At 46.9% G+C, this 23,104-nt stretch overlaps 1 protein-coding gene across 2 annotated transcripts; it reads right to left on the bottom strand.

The window, feature by feature from the left end:
- Positions 1–1,516: 1,516 nt before the first annotated feature.
- Positions 1,517–12,501, bottom strand: LOC119106391 (transmembrane protein 208). 2 transcript variants are annotated; one of them, XM_037230029.1, is made up of 6 exons: positions 12,243–12,501; positions 6,214–6,273; positions 5,764–5,919; positions 5,265–5,401; positions 2,348–2,432; positions 1,517–1,721 (listed from the first exon to the last, which is right to left on the bottom strand). In XM_037230029.1, the coding sequence occupies exons 2-6, from the start codon at positions 6,217–6,219 to the stop codon at positions 1,584–1,586; spliced, it is 522 nt and encodes a 173-aa protein (XP_037085924.1). In that variant the 5' UTR covers positions 6,220–6,273; positions 12,243–12,501; the 3' UTR covers positions 1,517–1,583. The 2 variants fall into 2 exon arrangements, with proteins under 2 accessions (XP_037085924.1, XP_037085925.1); XM_037230030.1 differs by lacking the exon at positions 12,243–12,501 and adding an exon at positions 12,101–12,122.
- Positions 12,502–23,104: the final 10,603 nt, after the last annotated feature.

Below are 23,104 nucleotides of genomic sequence, written 5' to 3'. Positions count from 1 at the left end.
TCCTCATTTTTGCCTTACTCTGCATCTTTGCGACGCCTCGCTTGCCTGGGGCAGGCTGCATGCGCCAGCCACGAGTGGGTGGAGGGGCCGACTGGCGGGGTCCCCGTCCGGGACGCTCAGCGCACATCCCGCAGAGGGGTCCCTGCGCGGGCCTAGCCTCGACAGCTGGGTACCCAGACGCATGTCGTCCTGCCCCATAGTTACTCACTTTCCTTCATTTCATAACCATCAAATGATCTTTACTGATCGAAAGAGCTCTAATCCAATTAACCGACCAGCATGCTTCTTTTTGGGGTGAGCCCGGACTCAACCCCGATCAAATTCCGCTTAACTCCCTCGTCCTTACCGAGATGGCGAGGTCCTGCGGGCTGCGAAAATGATAGCGTGAAGAGTGGACCCTTTTAAATATGATTGGTGAGTGAAGGAACGATGACTGTAACGGCCCAGTCGAACGTGACGATGCACTGGGGTAGGGGTACGTGTCCGGACTCGGACCAGCTCAGTAGCTTTTCGACAAACCAGCGTACTAATCAGCTTTATTTCCACATGGAGTGAAATGCAGACAGGTTTGATCGATTAAATCCGGTCAAACCAGGCAGCATAAAATCAATTTCGTTGTGGCGCGCATCTCCCCACCCCTTGACAAATTTCTGGATTTGCCACTGGCTTTAAAATCTCGCCATGCACCCGCGCGGCCTGCTTAAAACGACAAACAGACGCTGGATTTAGAGGCTCTGACCCCACAGAGCGATGGAAGCCAAGAATTATGACAAGAGCAAGACATCTAGGCGAAAATCTTGGCACTAAATGAACGGGCCTGAGTCACGTGACTAAACACCAGAAACAAGCGAACCCTACTTGGCAGGCTGCCAACCGCGTCGCCGCGCTCCCAAGGTGGCAACCTCGGCCCACATATGCCATTTCCGCAATAGAAACAAAGGCGATTGTCACTCAGGGGATCGGGGGGATGAAGTCTCAATGCACACGCTTTCATTGGCTTAAAGAAAGCCCGCTGGCGTTCGTCTCCAGACGAAGCAGTCAGATCTGCGTCACTAGTTGCAGCTAAAACCGACTGCCCAGTTCGTCAGCCTCGGGTGTTGTACGGTCGTGGGCGGTCAGATGGTCTACAGGCAATAAGCCTTGACGCATCGTTTGGGGAAAATGACCTAGGGACCGCTTAAACAATTACGTTCAGTTTAGACATCATAAATCCCACTCCTTCCTCACGTGCTGGTCACACTGGGTGGAAGCCTCCGTTCGGTCACCCCGGTTCCCCCCTTTCCTTTTCTCAAAATATTTCGGCAGGATTTCCAAGCGCACCGCAGCGCAATGCTTCTCTGTCCAAACGCTACCTCCTCCTGTAGCGCTTCGGGTGCACCCAATCAAAACCTCCATGTAAAAAACCTCGAAACGCTATTGATGAGCGACTCCATGAGCCGTTTTTCCTATTTGTAAGTTTCTTAAAGTTTTCTGGTCCTGGAATTAAATCACGGAACCAAAATTTCTGAAAGACGCATTGACACATTATATCTTGTATTGCCTTCACCACAAGTCATAACACAATATATAACAATTCCCGTTCCCTACTGCGCAGCGTAGCGCATTTTTCTCGCCATTTTTCGTTGCTTCTTCTCATCCACATCCGGCTCCTCCGGTGCAGGGGCGAAGAAGTACGGACCGAGAACGTTTTTCCATAGCATATGGAAGGCCCGAAGAGGCACCTGTAAAGGGGTGTTCGATAAACAAATGATTTGACAACAGCATCCAATGTTTGTGACAATGGGGATGCAACACGACACAACGTACAACGTACAACGTACAACAGTATACGATCACGTAAAATGACCGGGCGATCACACTCATCTTTTGCGGATCTCCTCCTTCCGTGTCACACCAGAATTTTCACTGTCATATGCCATCTTATTATCATTAGCGGTATCAAGCATGGGCACAAAGCCAGCTTCGACTTCGCGAAGTGAAATATTTCCGCCCATGGCTTCGCGTTGACATTCGACTTTGAGCCATTTTTCACAACTCGCTTGTTCCGGTCATGAACGACAAACAAAAAGAAGCACAGCACGTGTAAACGGCCCTGATAACGATATGACTGGTTTGATCGCGTCAGCATACAACTATCTCCAAAAGCAAAAACTTTCCATGCCCTTCATGTCCACAAACTGTGCCTCTCTCCATTCATCTTGGAGCCCCAAGGCTGGGACGCTACTACACGCCTCTGCCAGTTGCAGTGCCAGAGCACAGTTCAGTCGACATCATCATCTGCTGTACAAGGAAACAACGCCAACTTCTCCAAAACCCGCGTTTCCGGCGCTCCGCGAACGTAACTCACGAAAGCCCACAGGATCCAGAAGTAGCGCGAGATGAGTCCCAACGTCTGGCAGCCCGACGTTACGATGACGAGGTCCTTCACGTGCCTGCAACAGACGCCACACGCGGTTCAGAGAAGTTCCAACCACTACCACTGACGCGTAGACCGCGCTAGCTGATGTGCTGACGTTGAGGGCGGCGCCAGGAAAGACGCGCAGCACGGAGGTGATGACACAATGAAACTCGTCGAAACGCGACCAGCCGGGCTAGTGGGAGGAATCCTGCTAGCTGGAATACACAAACCAGCTTCAGCCACCTTTCACCGCATGCAAGTCGAGTATAACACCGAGACTGCGGCATGGTCCTGTAGGGTAAGGGTGGGCTGCGAAACAAAAACAAACTCAGCACTACGTCTTCACTGATTCGCTGCCGGGGGCTGTCGTAGCAGGCTCCGCAGTTGGCGCTCATTTTGGATACCGAAGCGAGGGGAAAGCCCTGGTCTAGACCGAGCGTTGATTAAAGCAGTGAAGGACGAAATGGCAGCAGAGGTGGCGCCACCTATTGAAAGCATGCAGGGAATGCCAGAACCCGAGTAAAGGAGTCCAACTTTTTGGGAACCCATGCACACGGATTGGTTCAGCACACTGTAAAGCTCGCTTTGCACGGCGGCGGTTCAGCGCGCGTCTGGTCACTGGCGCAGCGCTCGCGCGCTGATAAAAGTGTCCAACACTGGACTGGCTAGGGTTCAGCCTGCCCAGTCCGACCGGCATTTTCGTTCCACAAAATGATGATGTGTAATCGTGCTGTGCAATCATGATGTACATCACGCTTGTAATCCAGTTCAATGGCGGTGAACTGGATTACAAGCATGCGTAACTCACGTGACCCAGTCTGTCCCTTCAGGCCACACCAAGTTGCCCCCTAGATCTGTGTTCAAAAAGGTCATATTAGCCGCTCTCCCGCCGATACTGCAACACTTATCGACCGAACAGTCCGGAGACCGTTCAGCGACCTGAAGCCGGTACATCCACTAAAGGTATGTAGTCAGATTCACATCTCCTCTATTTCAGTTACTTGCCGATATCTGGCGTCCGTAGCAAAAAGACTGTCAACAACGGGTTTACGGTTTGCCCTCAAGCGCACGTGACCGGCCTCCTCATACAGGGACGGCTAAATTGGGTTATGGGGGGGGGGGGGGGGGGGGGTGTCCAAAAAAACGTCACCGCATAGCCGGCTGTGTCACTGACGTTGAACAGGTTCTCACTATTTAGAACCATCCTACTAGGCCAGTCCGGCGAACGACCTCCTTCGGGGCTATACTAGGACTGACTACCATACAGCTAGCGACTCTGAACACAGCCGATGACCGACACGCGGAAATTCACAACGTACGCGCTGAAAGGCGTCTGGAAATAGGCGCCCTGACGAGACGAGGCGGGGAGGGGAGGGGAGGGGAGGGGGCGGGGGGGGGGGGGCGAGGGTATGAAGTTAATAAAGCCAAATTCCGAAGGCCCTAGGTCACAGGGCTCCACTTTTGAAGAGCACATAAGTGACATCGTATGGTAAGTAACACAATAACTCGGTTCGACGTTAAAAAGCGTGATGTTTCTCCCATGAAATTTAGCACCATAGTTCTCTTGAGCATTTGAATCTCATCAACGGATGCCTATTTCATCAATATCTGGTCCGCAACACCACTAGTAAATGCATGTGGAGACCGGAACACACCCACATGGTGTGGGCTGAGTCGACAACTCAGCTGGGTTCTCGGGACACGTGCATGTGGTACGTAGAAACCCCGTGCTTCACCTTGCTAGGAGCCGGATTTCATATACAAAGGCCACGAAACTGCATCCAGTGAGCCGGAAGGTGCGCCTATCGGCCTGTTTTAATTGGTACCATGTATGCAGCGTTAGCAACTTACTGCCTTCTGTTTCGGGACCTCCGATCCCATAATGCCTGCAGAACAGCTAACCAAACTTTGTAGCGTCATTGCGGACCATTTGAGGTTTTGATATAGACCTCTACCCAGCACCCCTGCGCGACACTCAGCCTCTAGCAAAATTGGTAAGAGTCACCCATCAACAACATCTGCATGTCACTTCATCTGCATCTTAGCATACGCCCAGGCAGCTAGCTGGTAGAGCTATGTCCACGACAGGCCTAGCTACATCACTCAAGCCTACATGCTTCACAGCACATTGTTCGCAGACCCATAGCTACGCTAACGCCCCGCAGTCGCGTCGCCACATCCGCGAGACAGCACGGCTGGCGCTGACCTCTCCAGCAAGTACTGGCACGGCATGTAGGCAATCATCAGGATTGCTCGTCCCCGCGCCCCGTCCACATATGAAGTAGCCGCCCGAAGACGGACACACAAAAGGCCTCCTGAAGCCAGGGGACCGTCCATGATGACGCCTGATACAGTTACTGAGGAAATGGTTCACACACGGGTAGATATCACCATACGGACCCCAACACTTCGGTGTCGTTCCAGCTCGACATATGACGTCCGATTCACGAGTGCCTTCAGCGGCAACGACAACACGGAGACCCGTCCCCATCGAAGGAACCCAGCGTGGGTCCTGGATACTGCTGCCAGCAGACCAGCACATGACACATGCTGGATAGAGTTTGATACGAATGTACACTTGACGACACCCCTGCGCGTAGTTTCTGCGGAACACAACCTAAGCGACAGGCCCCATAAACGAACATTTGCCCGGGAGTCTGTACAAAGGATAATAAAACCCGATGCACATTTGGCTTGAGTCAGTTCTAACGTTACCCTCTGCGACACCCGGCTGCAAATGTTGATCTTAGCCATGAGCGGATGTGCGTCCAGAGACACCTGGCCCTCTGCCGCTGGCAGCCGGCCATGGCCGTGCCGAGTCCCAGCCGCATCCCTCACACCCTGTGGCGGGTCACGGGCTACTCACTCGGCCACACCCGACTCGACGTTCAGGTCCAGTCCCCCATCAGCCAGCTGGCCCGTTGACGAGTACTTGGGCCGCGCCATGTATGACAGGAACTGGTAACAGCTGATGTGCACTACAGCCACCAGCAGGAATGCAGCCTGTCGAGCACAGTGCAGATCACATGATGGATGGTCCCTGAATCACACAGGGGGTCACTGCTGCCTGTCATGAGTGTGGCTACCTCACTGAGCCAGAATACATGGCATCAATAGGCAAGGTGAATTGAAATTATTTTTCATTTAAGGCAATCCAATTGAAAACATTAGCAATGAGTACAAACACACCAAAATGTCTCAATTCTATGATCTACTTAAAACTCTAATGAACATACTTATGCTTCCAATCAGTTAATAGGAGACACTGAATGAAAAACACCAGCATGACAACCAACAAATCCAGACTGAATATTCCACTTTCAGGACAGCCCCTACATGACAAACAAAACAGCTTTACTACTTACCACCTCAAAGTAGGCAAATTCAGAGAATACAAATCCATTCAGAGCCAAGAATAGGCCATTGGAACCCAGGATCATGATTCTGTAGAAGTTCAATGTTTGGTTGTTTTCCTCCAGGATCTGCTTCTGGCCCTTTGTGCCTACTTTACCTTTCTGTGGCTGAGGAAGGACATGTCAGCATTCAATGATCTTGTAAAAAGGCATGCTCACAAAACACGTGTTATTGATGAAACTTGTGACACATTGTACAAATGAGCAATAAAGCAAAAATGACAGCATATAGCTGCAACCAGGCTTACATCCTGATTGTACCAAGATGCCTACATGGAAATGTGTTACTGTGTAATTGCTGGTACCCTATTACATAAACAATAAAACATTTCAATCCCATGTGTCATATCTTATACTTGTGTCACTTTCCCTTCAAGACAAATGTAAAGGAAAAACACTTACTGCCATTGTTGTGGAAGAATGCCTTGACAGAGTGAGTGGTTAATTCCAGCTGATCACTGCCTGAAAGTGCAGTGTACCTTCAATACTCCATGAAACACCCATAATATGACACCTGACAGTCAATGCAGCTTGATGAAACACTTAACATATTAGTCATTCACGTAGCCTACAGGTACAATTTATCTAAACAAATAGGTGACATCCACAGTTCTGGCTTAACCAGCATGTAACCCTTTACATCACATCAATTTTGAGAACACTTGGATGTCAATAGAGTTGCTGCTTATTGAATATTGCCCATTATATATATATATATATATATATATATATATATATATATATATAACATTATGAACAAGAAATAAATGTTACTTGTCTGTTCTGGGGCTCAGATGGTTAGAGCACCTGCCTTCCCATCCCCCCATCAGTGGCAGGGTGGATTTGAGTCACTTTAGGGGCTTGCTATTTGCCCTTCACAGTAACGCCTGTGGGTGGTGGAAGCCATTGCGCTTAAGGGTCACTTGACGTCTGAGGGCGGGACTCAGTTGACGTCTAAGGGTAGGACGGACCAAGGCTAGGGACAAACCATGCCAAGCATTGCAGCATGTTAAGCTTTCCCCACTGAATTCTGCCATTGCCTGGAATTGTAATCGGATGGTGGGGGCTGCGACTCACACAACACACACTGCTTTGTGTGAGCTCTGATTCCAGAAATCCATCCATTTGAAGGGTCTAGATCCAATTTATATAGAATTAATGTAGAAATGACTGCTATTTACAAAATAATCCTGTCCAAAAATATTTTCCCATGCCATTTTAATGATCTGCCGAAGGCACAATGCCTAAGTACAATGGTGATGATGATGTGATATGCTGAACATGGTGCATGTATCCAGGAAAACCAGTTTTGGCTGAATGTCAAAACTGTCAAGTACAGCATACGTACAGTCAAGTTTAAATCTTGATTGAAATTAAACTTTTGTTGGCATTTTTAAAGGAAACTGTCATTCCGGCACAGGGCTGCTTTTTTAATCTTGGCTCCTCATGCACTGAAATTTGTGGCAATCATACATCAAAACCCAGTGCACTCAAATTTAGACTGCTGGGCTGCAACTTTTACACCAGCATTACTATGACAAATTTATTCAACACAGCCAGCATTTTTGCAGCCTAAGCTGAATGCAGGTACTATGATAGCACTTTATATCATGGTGACATGACGGTAATTTTTTACTTGGGTACCTGTATGGCCGACGGAGGGAAGAGCTACGGTAGCTACAGGGTTTCGAGTATTGTCGTGCGGGGCAAAAGCTGTGAGGCATCAGCTAACATTGTGACGTCACTGAAAATGGTTTTGCATCGATCGGGATCGGGGCTCTTTCGGGCCGACTGAAGGCCATAAGGCTTTTGCTTGTGATATGGTGTCACTGGTATTCGGCTGGGTATGTGACGTCACTGGTCGTGAGTGTGTAAGGCTCTTTTGGGTCCACTGAATGCCATAATGCATCAGCTGGCCGTGTGTCGTCACTGGTATTCGATTGAACATCATGCGCGGCCGGCCTCGTTCCATCTTTACTTTTCGTACCTGTCTGCTGCAAGCATTTGCGTGCCGCCTAAAGGTTTGACCGAATTACCCCAATGTGTGACGTCCCTAATCATCACTTCATACGAGTGCACTTAGGCCTCACGACCACGGTGTGTCGTGGTCCGCAAAGTATCACCGGATAGCGTGACGTCACTGGTATTCGAATAAAAACTGGGCGCAACAGGCCGTGCTTCATTTTTACCTTTGTACTTGTCTACTGCAAGCATTGGCGTGCTGGATGAAAGCTGCCGAACCACCTGAGTGTGTGACATCACTGGCCATGAGTTCCAACGGTGCTTTTCGGCCAACTGAAGACCACAAGGTGTCAGCTAACGACGTCACTGCTATACGACTGTAAGACGTCAATGGCCGTGGGTTTCCACGGGCCCTATAGGACCGACGAAATGCCGTTAGGCATCAGCTGGCGATATGACGTCACTGGTATTTGGCTGAACATCAGGCAACAGGTCATGCTCCATTTATACCTTTCGTACATGTCTGCTGCAAGTATTGGCGGATTTTTTTGTGCGGCCAACTGAAGACCATAAAGCATCAGCTAACGATGTGACGTCGCTGGCACTCGACTGTGCGTGTCGCTGGTCATGAGGTTTTACGGCCTCTTTTGGGGCGACGAAAGGTCATACGGCAATGACTGAAGATGTGACGTCACTGGTATTCGAATGAACTTCGGGCGCGACAGACCATGTTCCACCTTTATCTTTGGTACCTGTCCATTGCAAGCATTGCCGTGGAAGGCTCTGCCAAAGTACCTGAGTGTGTACGTCACTGACCATTAATTTGCACACTCTTTTGAGCCTACTATAGGCCACAAGGCATCAGCTGACGATATGATGTCACTGGGTTTCGACTAGACATCATGCGCAACAGGCCATGCTCCATCTAAGCCATGTTTCATCTGTACCTTTCGCACCTATCTACTGCAAGTATTCGCGCGACACAGGGGCTCTGCCGAATTACCTGAGCGTGTGGTGTAACTAGTTATGAGTTTACGCGGGTGTACTCTGGCTGACTGAAGGACATCAAGCATCAGCTGACGATATGACGTCACTGGTATTCGACTAAACTTCAGGCGCGACAGGCCATGTTCCATCTTTACCTTTCGTACCTGTCTCTTGGAAGTATGGGCGTGCTGAATGAAGGCTCTGTCGAGTCTCCTGAGTAAGTAACGTCACTGGTCAAGAGCTTTTTACGGGACCTTTTGTACCCCCAAACGGTATAATGCATCACCTGATGATATGACGTCACTGGTGTCCGACTTAACATCAGGCGCGACAGGCCATGTTCTATCTTTACCTTTCGTACCCGTCTATTACAAGTATTGACGTGCTGAATGAAGGCTCTGTCGAGTCTCCTGGGTGTGTAACGTTACTGGTCATGAGTTTTTTCTGGCTCCTTGGAACCCTCTATAGGGAAAAATGCATCAGTTGACGACATGATGTCAATGGTGTTCGACTTAACATGAGGCGTAACAGGTCATGTTCCATCTTTGCCTTTCGTACCTGTAAAGTATTGGTGCGTTAAATGATGGCTCTGCCGAGTCACCTGAGTGTGCGACGTCACTGGTCATGCATTTTTACCAACTATTTTTGGCTGAGCGAAAGCCATAAGGCATCAGCTAACGAAATGACGTCACTGGTAATCCACTGAGTGTGTGACGTCACTGGTCATGAGCTTTTACGGGCCTTTTTTGGCCGAGTTCAGGTCATTAGGCATCAGGTAACGTTATGGCGTCACTTGTATTCGAATTAACATCAGTTGCAATAAGCCATGTTTCATCTTTACCTTTCGCACCTGCCTACTGCAAGTATTCGTGCGCTACAAAAAGGCTCTGTCGATTCGCCTGAGCGTGTGGTGCAACTGGCCATGAGTTTGTGCAGGTTTACTCGGGCTGACTGACGGACATCAAGCATCAGCTGACGATATGACGTCACTGGTAATCGACTGAACTCCAGACGAATCATCTGAGTGGGTGACGTCGCTGGTCATGAGTTCATACGGATTCACTTGGGCCGCCCAAGGCCACAAAGCAACACCTCCCGTGAAGCATCACAGGATGATATGTCGTCACTGTTATTCGACTTAACTGTTATTCGACTATAAGTCAAATACCAGTGATGTCATATCGTCAACTGATGTCTTGTACCCTATAGGTACAAAAAAGCAGCCCGTAAAGAACTTCTGACCAGTGACATTACACACTCAGGAGATTTCACAGAGCTTTCCTTAAGCATGTCAATGCTTACAATAGACAGGTACGAAAGGTAAAGACGAACATGGCCTGCCGCGCCTGGTGTTAAGTTGAATACCAGTGACGTCACATCGCCAGATGATGCTTGATGTCCTTCAGTCAGCCCGGGTAAACCCGCGTAAACTCATAACCAGTCACACCACACGCTCAGGTGATTGGGCAGAGCTTTTATGTGGCGCGCGAATACTTGCAGTAGATAGGTGCGGAAGGTAAAGATGAAACATGACATATTGTACCTGATGCTTAATTGAATACCAGTGACGTCATATCGTTACCTGATGCCTAATGGCCTTAAGTCGGCCCAAAAAGGCGCGGGAAAACTCATGACCAATGGCGTCACACACTTAGTGGATTACCAGTGACGACATATCGTTAGATGATGCCTAATGGCTTTCCCGGCCAACAATAGCCTGTAAAAACTCATGATGACGCACTCAGGTGATTCGGCAGAGCCATCATTAGGCTCGCCAATACTTTAACAGGTGCGAAAGGCAAAGATGGAACATGACATGTTGTGTCTGATGCTAAGTCGAACACCAGTGACATCATATCGTCAACTGAAGCATTATACCATATAGGGGGTCGAAAAGAGCCCGTAAGAACTCTTAACCAATGACGTGATATAACACGCGAATGCTTGCAGTAGACAGGTACGAAAGGTAAAGATGGAACATGGCCTGTTGCGCCTGATGTTGGGTCGAATACCAGTGACGTCATATCATCCCGCGATGCTTTACAGGATATGATGCTTTGTTGCATTGGGCTGCCCAAGTGAACCTGTATAAACTCATGACCAGTGACGTCACGCACTCAGATGGTTCAGCATCACCTTGATATAGCACGCGAATGCTTGCAGTAAACAGGTACGAAAGGCAAAGATAGAGCATGGCCTGTTGCGCATGACACCTAGACGAAAACCGGTGACGTCATATGGTCAGCTGATGTGGTATGGCTTGCAGTGGGTTCAAAACAGTCTATACAAATTAATGGTTAGTGACGTTACACACTCAGGTAATTCGGCAGACCCTTCCTTCAGCATTCAAATACTTGCAATGGACAGGTACCAAAGGTAAAGATGGAGCATGGCCATGGCCGCCTGAATTGTATTCGGATACCAGTGACGGCACATCTTCAGTTAATGTAGTATGACCTTTCGTCGGCCCAAAAGAGGCCGTAAAATCTGATCACAAGTGACATCACACACAGTCGAATGCCAGTGACGTCACATCATTAGGCTATGCTTTACGGCCCTCAGTTGGCCCCCAAAGATCCATAAAAATGCATGACCAGTGACGTCACACACTCACGTGATTTGGTAGCTTTAATTCATCACGCCAGTGCTTGCAGTAGACAGGTACGAAGCTAAAAATGAACCTTGACCTGTTGTGACCAATATTTAGTCGAATATCACTGACGTCACGATACCCAGTGATATTTCAAGGAACATGATACACCGCGGCCGTGGGGCCTAAGTGCACTCGTATCAAGTGGTGATTGGTGACGTCACACATTCAGGTGATTCGGTCAAGCTTTTATTCGGCACGCAAATGCTTGCAGCAGACAGGTACGAAAGGTAAAGATGGAATAAGGCCCGTCGCGCCTGATGTTTCATTGAATACCAGCGACGACATATCGTCAGGTGATGCTTTACGGCATTCATTGCACCCAAAAGAGCCCTAAAGCCTCACAACCAGTGACGTCACATATCCAGTCGAATACCAGTGACATCATATCGCTAGCAAATGCCTTGTAGCCTTCAGTCGGCCCAAAAGAACCCAGATCGATGCAAACCCATTTTCAGTGACGTCACTACGTCGTCTGATACCTAACAGCATTTCTCCATCATGGCAGTACAGGAACCCTGCAGCCAGCGTAGCTCTCTCCCCACCGTCGGCAATACAGGTACCCAAGTAAAAAAAAGCCGACATGACAGTTATATAATGAAGTCAAGTCCATGTAATTAAAAAGTACAATCTTAATTAATAAAAAGTGCAAATCCCACACGGGTAATATGTAAGGTGTTGAAAGCTGACCAGTTTTGAAAATGCATTTGGACACATATTTTAAGCTCATTGCAGGCAGCATCTGAGATTTGGTCTTGGCTCTTAAGGGAGAGCCTAAAAATTCTAAAATCATGCAACAATCACGCAACACAAATCAATGAGCGCTCTTTACCCTCCGGCCGGCAATACTTGCGGATGTAAGCGCGTCGGCTCACGTCTGTGATGAGGACCGGCTAATCAGCTGACGAAACGCCGCTGCCGGGCTGGGTAAATGAACCCAATGACAAGTTTTGTGTTCCTCATGCCGTCACTGGTAGACATGTAAAGGTCGGACTTCTGTTACTTGTTACGACATCACAAGGATTCACAAGCTTCTTATTATGACAACATTGAAAACTAAGCAGATATTCGTAATAACACAGGTTCTGCATCCTACTGATGACGTGGCTGGGACTAATGAATCAGTCAACAGTCGAAAACTTTCAGTGGGACACGTTTTTCGGCTGTGTTTTCGGGCTGCTCGCGACGGTCGGGGAGACTGATATGGTGTACGTACTCGTGGTTTACTCGTGGTACTCGTGGTTTACTATGTACTTGTGGTTTACATTACTATGGTGGTACCGTTTGAAAAAAAAATGAAGTAAAAAAATGAGCCGCGTTTTACCTGCTGCTCGTGACGTCACGTGACACGAGTTATGGCCTGCGTTTCGTCTCACTAGGGAACCTAATAATAGCGGAAACCACCATTCACAGCAGGCTTCCTCAAGAAACTACTGGGAGAAGGTCCAAGTGATCCATGAACAAACCGCATTCAGACATGTCCACGCTGAATTGCGAAAGGGGCCGGAGAAAGGCATAAACTGACTCACGTTTTCGGCTACCGGCATTATCTGTCTAACAACCGTTCCAAAATAGTGTCCATCGGTGCAACCACTGGCGGACACCATTTTAACACGATTTAGATGGCAATGGTTTATCCTAGTCTTGAAACGCAAGTTCCGTGACTGTCATGGCACCCTCACCATTAGCCAGTTTCTGATAATGTATGTGGAGTATTAGCGTTATGGCAATGGATGGGAAGAATCGACTACAATCAAACTGAGCACCATCACTTCCTGAGACGTTCCTCCGTCTATCATTCGGATGCCAACGCCAGATCTTGTATGACATTTGCAGCCCAACTCTTCAATTTACATTCCGGCCGTCTACAATGAACTCTCCAATTTCAATGCGTTATATTACTTTACTGCTCTTGTAAACGGCTGCAGGGTGTTTAAAATAATTCCTGAACAAAATGACTTTTAGGTGAGCCCAATGCAAGTCAATAATATGGCCGTTGATGGGCATAATCGTACTTTTTACCTTTCGACCGCCAGCCTTATCCACCCGTTTCCAACGTGCCAAAATAGTTTCAATCGATGCTACCACTAGCAGCACCATTTTAAGAACATGCAGATATTTTCCCTCATATCGTGAAAAAAATGACCCTGCCATTCCTGAACAAGATGTCATTTGAGTAAGCCAATCCCGTATTACCGATAGAGTCGTTCATAGGCGTAAGCGGACTCTACATTTCGGCCGCCAGCATCATCTGATCATTTCAGATGTCAGTACATTTTCCATCGGTGCTATCATCAGCGCATACCTTTTTATTAGTGTTTATAAGCAATCAAAATGTGCAATCCTCGCCAGATTACTAATGCACACGACCACGGACTATATGGCAATCCTCGGCAGGTTACTACTGCACACCACCACGGACAGTGGCACACACACACAGGGTACAGCAAGGCCGACACAGTAACCTAATCGCCTGCGAACATGAACAATTGTTAGGTTGCAGCTATAGGCATATACCTCCCACAAAGCGTGTTTATCTGACAAATAAAGGACAATGGTTGCACATGGCGAAGCAGATGAATCAAAATATCCTATGGAAATGTGCCTGTGGCTCCTATGCCAAGGAAGGCTCAAGTGCAACGGCATCCCCACTCTGAGACTGTAGAACATTAAACTTATGGAATTTGTTGGGAAGAATCGCCAACAGTGCGACTAGGGGCGCCCTCCTCCCTTTCTGAAACGTTCCTCCGTTTATGTTACAGGTGCCAGCGGCAGACCTTTTATCACTTTTACAGCCAAACTCTTCAACTTACCCTACGGCTGCCTGCTTTGAAATCTCCAACTGAACTGCATGAAATGGCTCTGCTGCATTTGGAAACTACTGCAAGGTGCTCCAAATGATTCCTGAGCATAATGCCACTAACGTGGCCTGGCCTCTGGGATCCATTTTAAAAAAGCTACATGGCTCGGGCCTGTGATTTACATTGACTGGGGCCCCTTAAGTCAACTAGCGGCCTACTGTGTCGGCCAGGGAATCACCGTGACGTACAGTGAAGCACTGCTTCATGGTATATGCGTAAGGCCGCATACACAGCTTGTTTGAGTTTCGCATACGGTTACATATTGCGTCGGCTTTAACGCACGCTGTTGCGATGTGCCCAGTAGGTCGTGGTGCTCTTCAGGCACGACCTGCTAATGGTGGAATATTTCAATTGCTCTATTAAACGACAATGGTTTCCGGTTATGATCGCACCGATAAAACTAAACTGCAGCGTTTGATATGGACAGACCACGCTGGCGGCCGGGACGTAAAGAGCTGTGTTTCAAGTCTATCACCGGCGCTATTGGTAACTCTCGTTCTATTGTGCGCTCGTTGGCATGTGTGCCGCTTTTCCGCGTGTCATATATGACCGCTGGACTTGACTTTTCAGGTAAACACACCTTTCATGGTATATACATTTAGCCGCATGCACACCATGTTTCACACTCGAAGGCGTGTGGGTATTGCGTGGGCCTTGACACACGCTCTGGCTATGCGCCCTATAGTCCGTGGTGCTGCCCGTGAGAGGCTAACCGGGGCTAGAATATTTCATATGCCGTTTAAACAGCTTTAGAATGATGTCCACTAGTCGTTGCACCAATGGAAATTATATTGACACGTTTGAATTGGACAAATGATACTGGCGGCCAAAACGTAAAGAGTTTGCTTTCCGCCTATCATCTTCTTATTGGCCACTCGGAGTGGGCATACCCGAATGACATTTTATTCAGGAAGGATGGGTCCACTGTCTCCATGCTGCTAGCAAAATTGCATGCATGGTTTTAAAATGGTGTTGCTGATAATGATATCATCGATGTAAACTATACTGGCACGTTTGAAGTGGACAGACAATGGTAGCGGCCGAAACTTGAAGAGTCTGCTTAGTCTATCAACGGCCACTGTCGGTAACATCGATTGAATTTATTTTAATGCAAGTTCATTCAGAAATCATTTGGACCTCCAGTACTTTCTAAATGTAGCAAAGTTAGGTCGTGGAATCAAAATGGACGTCTCATGGCAGGCGGCCGTAATGGAAATGAGATTTGGTTGGTGACCGGCGCTACCAGCCGGAAGTGGACTTCCTTATTCATTTTTCTGCACTGACGTAGCGTTTTCCCTGTTTTGTAATGTGTGACCAACGCGTTTTATGGTATATACACATAACCGCATACAAGCCTTGTATCAGGCTCGCAGGCGGTTAGGTATTGCGTTGGCCTTAACGTACGCTGTGGCTTTGTGCCCCGAGGGATAAAATCTCTCTAGGGCATGGTGGGCCCCGAGGAACAATCTCTCGAGGCTACAATACTTTCAGGGTCCTGACCGTGATACAGGGACGTTTAGATGAGCACACGTTCTATGGTACATTGTATAGCGAAAACAAACGAGTTTCGGCTGGCAGGCTGTTTGGTCTGACGTCGGACAACTGGGCACGTGGCACGCTGCTCTTATTTGCCCAGTTAGCAGTGCTGGTCCCCGGGAATAATCCGCCAACAAGAATACATGAATTGCCATTTAGACAGTTTGGGGATAGTGTCGGCTAGGGATTTCACTGATGTAAACTAAGCTGACACGATTAAAATCGGCAGATAATGCTGACGGCCGAATCGTAGAGTCCACTGATACCTATCACCGGCCCTATTGTTAACTCTGCTTCTCTTGTGTGCTCGTTGGGACATGTGGTTCTTTTCAACTTGTCATATGTGACCGTTGGACTTTATTTTTCAGGTAAACATACCTTGCATGGTAAACTGATTTAGCCGCGTACACACCATGTTTCACGCTCGAAGGCTTGTGTGGGCATTGCGTAGGCCTTAACGCACGCTCTGGTTATGTGCCCAATAGGCCGTGGTACTGCCCGTGAAAAGCCAACCGGGGCTAGAGCATTTCAGATGTCATTTAAACAGCTTTGGAATGATGTTCACTAGTCGTTGCACAGATGCAAACTATACTGACCCGTTTGAAATGGGTAGATAATGCTGGCGGCCGAAGCGTAATGAGTCCGCTCATGGCTATCGCCGGCCCTATTGGTAACTCGGTGTGGACTAAGCTGAATGACGTTGTGTCCGGGAACCATTTGGAGCACTTTGCAGCAGTTTATAAATGCAGAAAAGCTATGTCATGAAGTGCAATTCGAGATCTTACAGGAGATGGCCGAAAGGCTCAATTTACAAATTACGAAACACTAATTTTGTTGCAAGCATAGTAAGTAGAAATATTGGAATAATAAGTATGGTTAGGTACTTTATTAATAAAACAATGTCACATCTACTCTATAACATTTTGATTCTTCCTTATTTAAATTAATGCTGCTTGATTTGGAGCATAAATTATGCTTTTCTACTAGGTCGGCTAGTAATTTTGCAAAAAGGCGTGCGTCTTATAGAAAAGGTGCATCCTCCACAAAAATCACAGCCAATCTTTAAACGATACAAAATTTTGAAACTATCGGATATATGATATCGGATATCGGTTATGAGAGGGGCACTCCTAGTTACCTGTTCTTGGGTAACGGCACAGAAAGAAAGAAGGTAAATGGAAGTGCTTAGCTGGGAAGATAATATGTGGACTGGCGCTGCCTGCCGAGACCTAGGCAGAGGAATGGCTCAGAAAGAGTTGTCGCCCATACTCATTTTGCATTTAATTTCTTCTTTGGTTGCCATAGGGTAAATCTCAACAATCTTGGAAGCGGGGGGGGGGGGGGGGAGGGGAAGCGGGGTGCCATGAAACGTAGAGATCCCACGTTTCTACGCTTGCAGCTCAAAGGCCAAACGTGATTGATTTCCCCGTCCCAAATGTGATGACTTCTCTCTCATGTCATGCGTGACTATTACACCAGATTTTTCAAACAAACACACGTTTCATGACATTCACATATAGCTGTATGCAAACCTTGTGTCATGCTCACAGACGGGTAGGTATTAAGTCGGCATGAACGTAAGCTGTGGGTTTTTGCCTAATAACCAGTGTTTGTCCGCGGTAGTAATCTGCTGAGTGATGCATAATGTATTTGTTATCTAAGAAGTTGTAGAATATTTCAAGATCATTCAACATTTCAGTATCATTCCACTCCGTGAATGAACGATCTATCATGCTTATAAATGTTTACGACCCCCCATTAAATAATGAAATGTACATGGATGTTAACGTACCCATAAGTATAGTAGTGATTTGTAGTGATATACATATATATATATATATATATATATATATATATATGTATATATATATATATATATATATATATATATATATATATGTATACATGTATATATGTATATCTAGGTAAAGTGTTATTTTTGACGACAGACAGACGAATCTCGCAGAACTTGCACGCTTGCTTCGCTGTATGTTGGCGCGATACGGGTTGGACTGTTGTGGGTGATCAGTGGAAATGGTGTTCTCATGGTGCTCTGAACCTAACACGGACTATACGCCTCTGTATGCCCCATCACACATCACGCTAATGATCTTCGTGATGTTGTTGTCAATTGAATAACCTCATCTCTGCTGCCGTCGCATTGGAAGTCGAGGTTTTTGTTATTAAGATTTGCGAGTGTACATGCTCAAAATTACGTCACAGTAATTTGTATCACTGATGGATTTAAGTGCATGAAGGCAATTATTTCAAAAGTATCATCATTTTCGTTCACCGGTAGGTCACGACTAAAAATTAACCATTACGCTGACGCTCCGCGGACCATGGAGACTGCAACGCATGGTGTCGAGGTCTTTGTTGTCGAGATTCGCGACCGTGCAAGTTAAAAAACCGCGTTACATAGATTGCATCACTTATCGGTTCTGACTGAGTGCTTAACGTTTCCAGACAAACATGGCTTAGTCATGTTAATACACATTGTTGACCGCTCGATCTGCATTCAAATTTTCATCTTAAAATTTTGATCAAACATATCGATATACCATTTACCTTCGCGATATCCTGAATATCTGTAGAACCCAGATAAAGCATTCTGGCAAAGCTTCTGAATTCTATCAGTTTAAAAAGAGTCCACTAAAGCATTGTAAATCTAGGGCGACCGCAGTTAAATCCATGCAGCCTTTCAACGCCTGAATTCTGCAGTTGATTGACTTCAAAATACAAACAGAGTTGATCTGAGCATAGCTTCCGGTTTCTGTTCCGGCTTCAAGGTAAAAATTACAATAAAACGAAGAAAACCTTGTCCCTTGTTAACAAGTCAGCTATATCCGGGGATTTTTTGGCGGGGGGGGGGGGACTCACCATACTAAGGACTTTTGTCAACCCTGTGTTCCTAATTGGCAAGACTGGCTACGCCCCTGACTATGCACAAAATCAGATCAAGTCGTCTACGTTAAATGATCAGCAATCAAATGTCCGTTGGGCCAATTCATGCCTAGGCAGGCAGCTTCCCATATGCTTTTTTTCTCCGGTGGTGTGGTGTGAGGGAAGAAAATTCGGAAAAAGATACTGTTGCAGGTGTCCAGCATATGTTTTTCACACCAATTAGTAGTAATGCTGATCTAAAAATGTGCAACAAATCAGCCATACGATCAGATCGCGGTCAGTCATTCGGGAGACAGCCGGGTCAGGACAGTGGCCGCCGACGGCGGACGGGTGTAGGGCTCAGATAAGGGATATATGACAGAAGGGCTTTCATTCTGTGGCTTGGTTTTCAAAGGAGAATCTCCAGTTTTATGGCTTTTGTCACATTGTTTTCGGTAGTTTCAAGCTTTCGAATTTGCTTCCGCCCAAACTGCTGCGACAAGCCTTATCTGTTGAAAAGCAGCCAGCGAAATGAAGGCACATGAAAAATCTGTCGCACTATAAGCCATCGATTCATTTTCAGAATTCTCACCAGCCTATGTCCAAGCCGTATTTTGGCATCTACCCTGTGGAGACAGACGCCTCCTCAATGACTCAAAATGCCTACTCGCTTGTGGAATTCCGCCTCCCCAGGAAAAACAGCGTTGAAATTAACGAATAATCTCGGGAAGCTGGATAGACTTATTTGCTGAATGACATAGACGAGTCGAATAGGCAAGAGCGTGCACCAATGAGAAACAGCTCCAGATGCATAGCTAACATAGCAGCCATTACATTTGATTAAAGGGCGATAACAACCTCTATCTCTACTCCCCCCCCCCCTCCCGGTCATCGGGCTTGCTTTCCAGAAAACGTACCCGAAGTACGCCCTGAGCTTGGCCCCTACTTTTTGAACTATCCCTACGCCTATGACAAAATACGCTGTTGTTTCGATCGCGGGCTCGGGCCTGGCGTCTGAGCGCATCGGTGCCATTGGTGGACGGTAGGTGGGTTAAACATATGCTGGTGAGCAGCAGTGGACCTGGGCACTGAGTGCGTTGAAAGGAAAAATTGTGTGGGATATGGTAGAATGATTCGGCCGAAACCCGCAAGCAGTATTCCTCGTTTAGTCGTGTGAGTGGCACGCGGTGTTGTCGAAGTTTCAGGAACAGCTTGCCTTCATTCCACGTTCCTCACAGAGAACAATTTTTGACATTCTTTCCAGTGTACATTTGCTGGGAACAAAATGTCTTGTGGCTAAAAACACCAAGGAACCCCCACGTTTTAAACAATGGTTGCAGGAAAAATAAAACTGTTGGGATCATGCAGTGGAAGGAGTGAACCCCATGTTCTTGCAACAATGGGCATTGACAAGGTTCCAGTTTTTCTCACCCAAACATGCAATAAATGGATAGTAAATAACATTTCGATGTAGTGTGCCTGAATGTGTAATAAGTACATAGCCAACAAACTAACTACAAAATACTTTAGATGAGCCAAAACATTTCAATGTCTTTGGTCCAAAAGCAATCAAAAGAATAGCGAAAAGAAAGACCGAGAGAAACTGCGAGTGACGCCAGTAGCACAAACTGCCAATGGCAATCACAATATGCAGACGGTGGAGCTGCCCCACTGCCGGCAGTGCATGGATCAATCAGACGCGCAGGTTTCCAATTTCTTCTTCGCACAACAACACGCCCAAGATGCATATCTATCCTCAGCTATCAAACCTCAACATATGAGAATTAAAGATGCCTCGTGTAACACGTTAAAACTTGTTAACACGAATCTGTAATAGGTAGATAGTAGATAAACCTCGCATCCCTGACACACGCTAACGTTTGGTGACAAGGATAATTTATAAAGAAATGAACGAAGAAAGTTTTGGTTCCTACAAATATTTTTCAAAACTGAAATCCTTCAGGCGTGCATTTTCCTTATTTTTTGTGGTACAAAGACGCGTCGACCACATTGGTCATCTTGAACCCCCCCAGGAAGTGGTCAAATCATGCTGGTAATCAAATCATGCGAAAGCACACGTATGTAAAGTGGCGGCAGGTCTGTATTTAGGAGGGACTAAACGGCTGACGGAACTTGTTGACAGCCCTGTGCTGCGAGCCTATCACACCGATCAACATGAAACATTCACCATTCAATGCCTCTTGGTCGATTGCTTATTCTTGACAGTAAATGGTGACCTTGAGTCGGGTCAAAGGTCACCAAAAACGGCCAAAACCACCAAAATTGGCCGCAGACAACCCCATGTTCCAAGCCTATGGCACCGATTGGCATGAAACCTTCACCAATCGATGCGCCGTAATCGATATAATATTCTTTTTAGAACATGGTGAACTTCAGCGTGGTCAAAGGCCACCAAAAACGGCCAAAACCACTAAAATTAACTGCAGGCAACCCCATGCACCGAGGCTATGGTGCCATGGGCTCGGGGCATAGGGTTGCCTGCAAAACCATTTTTCCTTCTTTTGTACTTTTGTGACATTTGACTTGAACCAAGGTCGCCATATTCTCGAGAGGATAGATGATGGGATATCGACTATTGCACACCGGTTGGTGAAGGCTTCACAATAATTGGTGCCATGGGCTCGGAGCATGGGCTCTCTACTGTCAATTTTGGTGGTTTTGATCGTTTTTGGTGACCTTTGACCTGATCAGAGGTCACTATGTTCTGTAAAGAACAATATATCAACTATGGCGCATCAATTGGTGAAGGTTTCATGGTGATCGGTGCCATAGGCTCGGACCATGGAGTTGTCTGCAGACATTTTAGGTATTTTTTCGTATTGTTGGTGACATTTGACCTGCTTCAAGGCCACCATGTTCTGGAAAGGGTAGATTTTCATCCAAGCGGCATCGAATGGCAAAGGCGTCATGTCAATCGGTGCAATAGGTTCGGAGCATGGGGCTGTTAGCAGGTTTGGTCGGCCGTTTAGTCCCTCCCTCTGCATTCAGATTCAGAAGAAATCGATAATCCCTTCCATTTAACAAAACTTATGCCGAGGAAAGCTCAAAGTCTGATGATAACTCCAGTTAAGGCTTGTTGTGGGGCATCGAGGGCTTTCATACTGGATGTAAAAAAGTTCAACAGTTTAAGTTTGATGGCCCTATTCTAAATGTTCGTATAGTCGGTGATTTGTTTAACGATTTACCTGGCGGCAAGTTCCGATTTCGCTAAAAACGCGGCAGATGGTCAATCATGGCACAGGAACGCGTCTACTTTTCCATAACATGAGCTACAAGGTCAAATTCAAGGTCACACAGTAACTCCGTATCAACAAAAACTTACAGTCCGATTTGAGATTTGTGAGTATCAGAACAACCACTAACGCATGAGCTAGGGGCCGTCGAAAAGTCCTGACCTCGCAAGGTCCCTATTCAAGGTTAAATTCAAGCTCAAAGGACGGGTAACTCCATATCACCCAAAAGTTAGCAGCCGATTTCAACTGTTAAGCGTCTGCACATTCACAGAGCAAAAAAGTCTGTCAGAAGGTCCCGATCTCTCAAAGTCACCTTTCAAAACGAACTTTATGCTTGCAATGGCCGGGAACTGGACTTCACAAAAAATGACGGCCGATTTTGGATTTATAAATTTCAGAACAATTCCTAGCGCTAAAACTAGCACGCTTTAAAAATCCCGCTAAAATTATGGGAATTCCATATTACCCAAAAGTTACCGGCTCATTGCAAAATTTCAACCATCAGAATATCTAACAGCAAAGAAATTGGCGTCCGTAAGAACCTGCCCGTTCAAGGTCACCACTCATGGTCAAATTTAGGCTCAAAGGACCGGGGGCTCCATATCACCGATTTCGGATAGCCATGCCGGCCAATGGCTATGCTGATTTGTGGAAGTGGTCGATTTACAAAGCACATTTTTTTCTTACACTTCCACTTGCGATATAATTTTGAATCGTCTCACTTTGGATTTTTTTTGTTGAAACATCCCACCTTTTGTAACGTTTCCACGCCTTTCCAACAGCGTATCTAGGAAGCTTTCCGCTGCGGTGTTGTAGACGGTAGCCTGATTTGCTCTTTGTGAAGTAGTGGCGTTACCACCGTGAAAAGGTGGCGCCACAGGCGTATTCTCTGGGCCAGCTTGCAGCCGGCGAACCATAGCTGGTGTTTGGTTCCCATTGTTCCGGTGCGTCTGTTCCATAACAATTCACAGCGTGGATCATCCAGCTTCGAGACCATCTCATCGCTCCGCTGGAAATGCTTTTGTGTGGTTCTAAAGCTCGTAGCCAACGTCGCTGCAGGGTAAATCCTGGTGTTCCCTTGCGTCACCACGAAACCTTGCATGCAAAAGGAAGGCTCTTTGTCATAACGCGCGCAACAGCGGACTTAAAGCAGTAATATC

The sequence above is a fragment of the Pollicipes pollicipes genome, unplaced genomic scaffold (assembly GCF_011947565.3).
Source record: "Pollicipes pollicipes isolate AB1234 unplaced genomic scaffold, Ppol_2.1 Scaffold_6138;HRSCAF=7277_pilon_pilon_pilon, whole genome shotgun sequence".
Classification (NCBI taxonomy): domain Eukaryota; kingdom Metazoa; phylum Arthropoda; class Thecostraca; order Pollicipedomorpha; family Pollicipedidae; genus Pollicipes; species Pollicipes pollicipes.
This window is presented reverse-complemented; position numbering and strand designations above follow the sequence as displayed.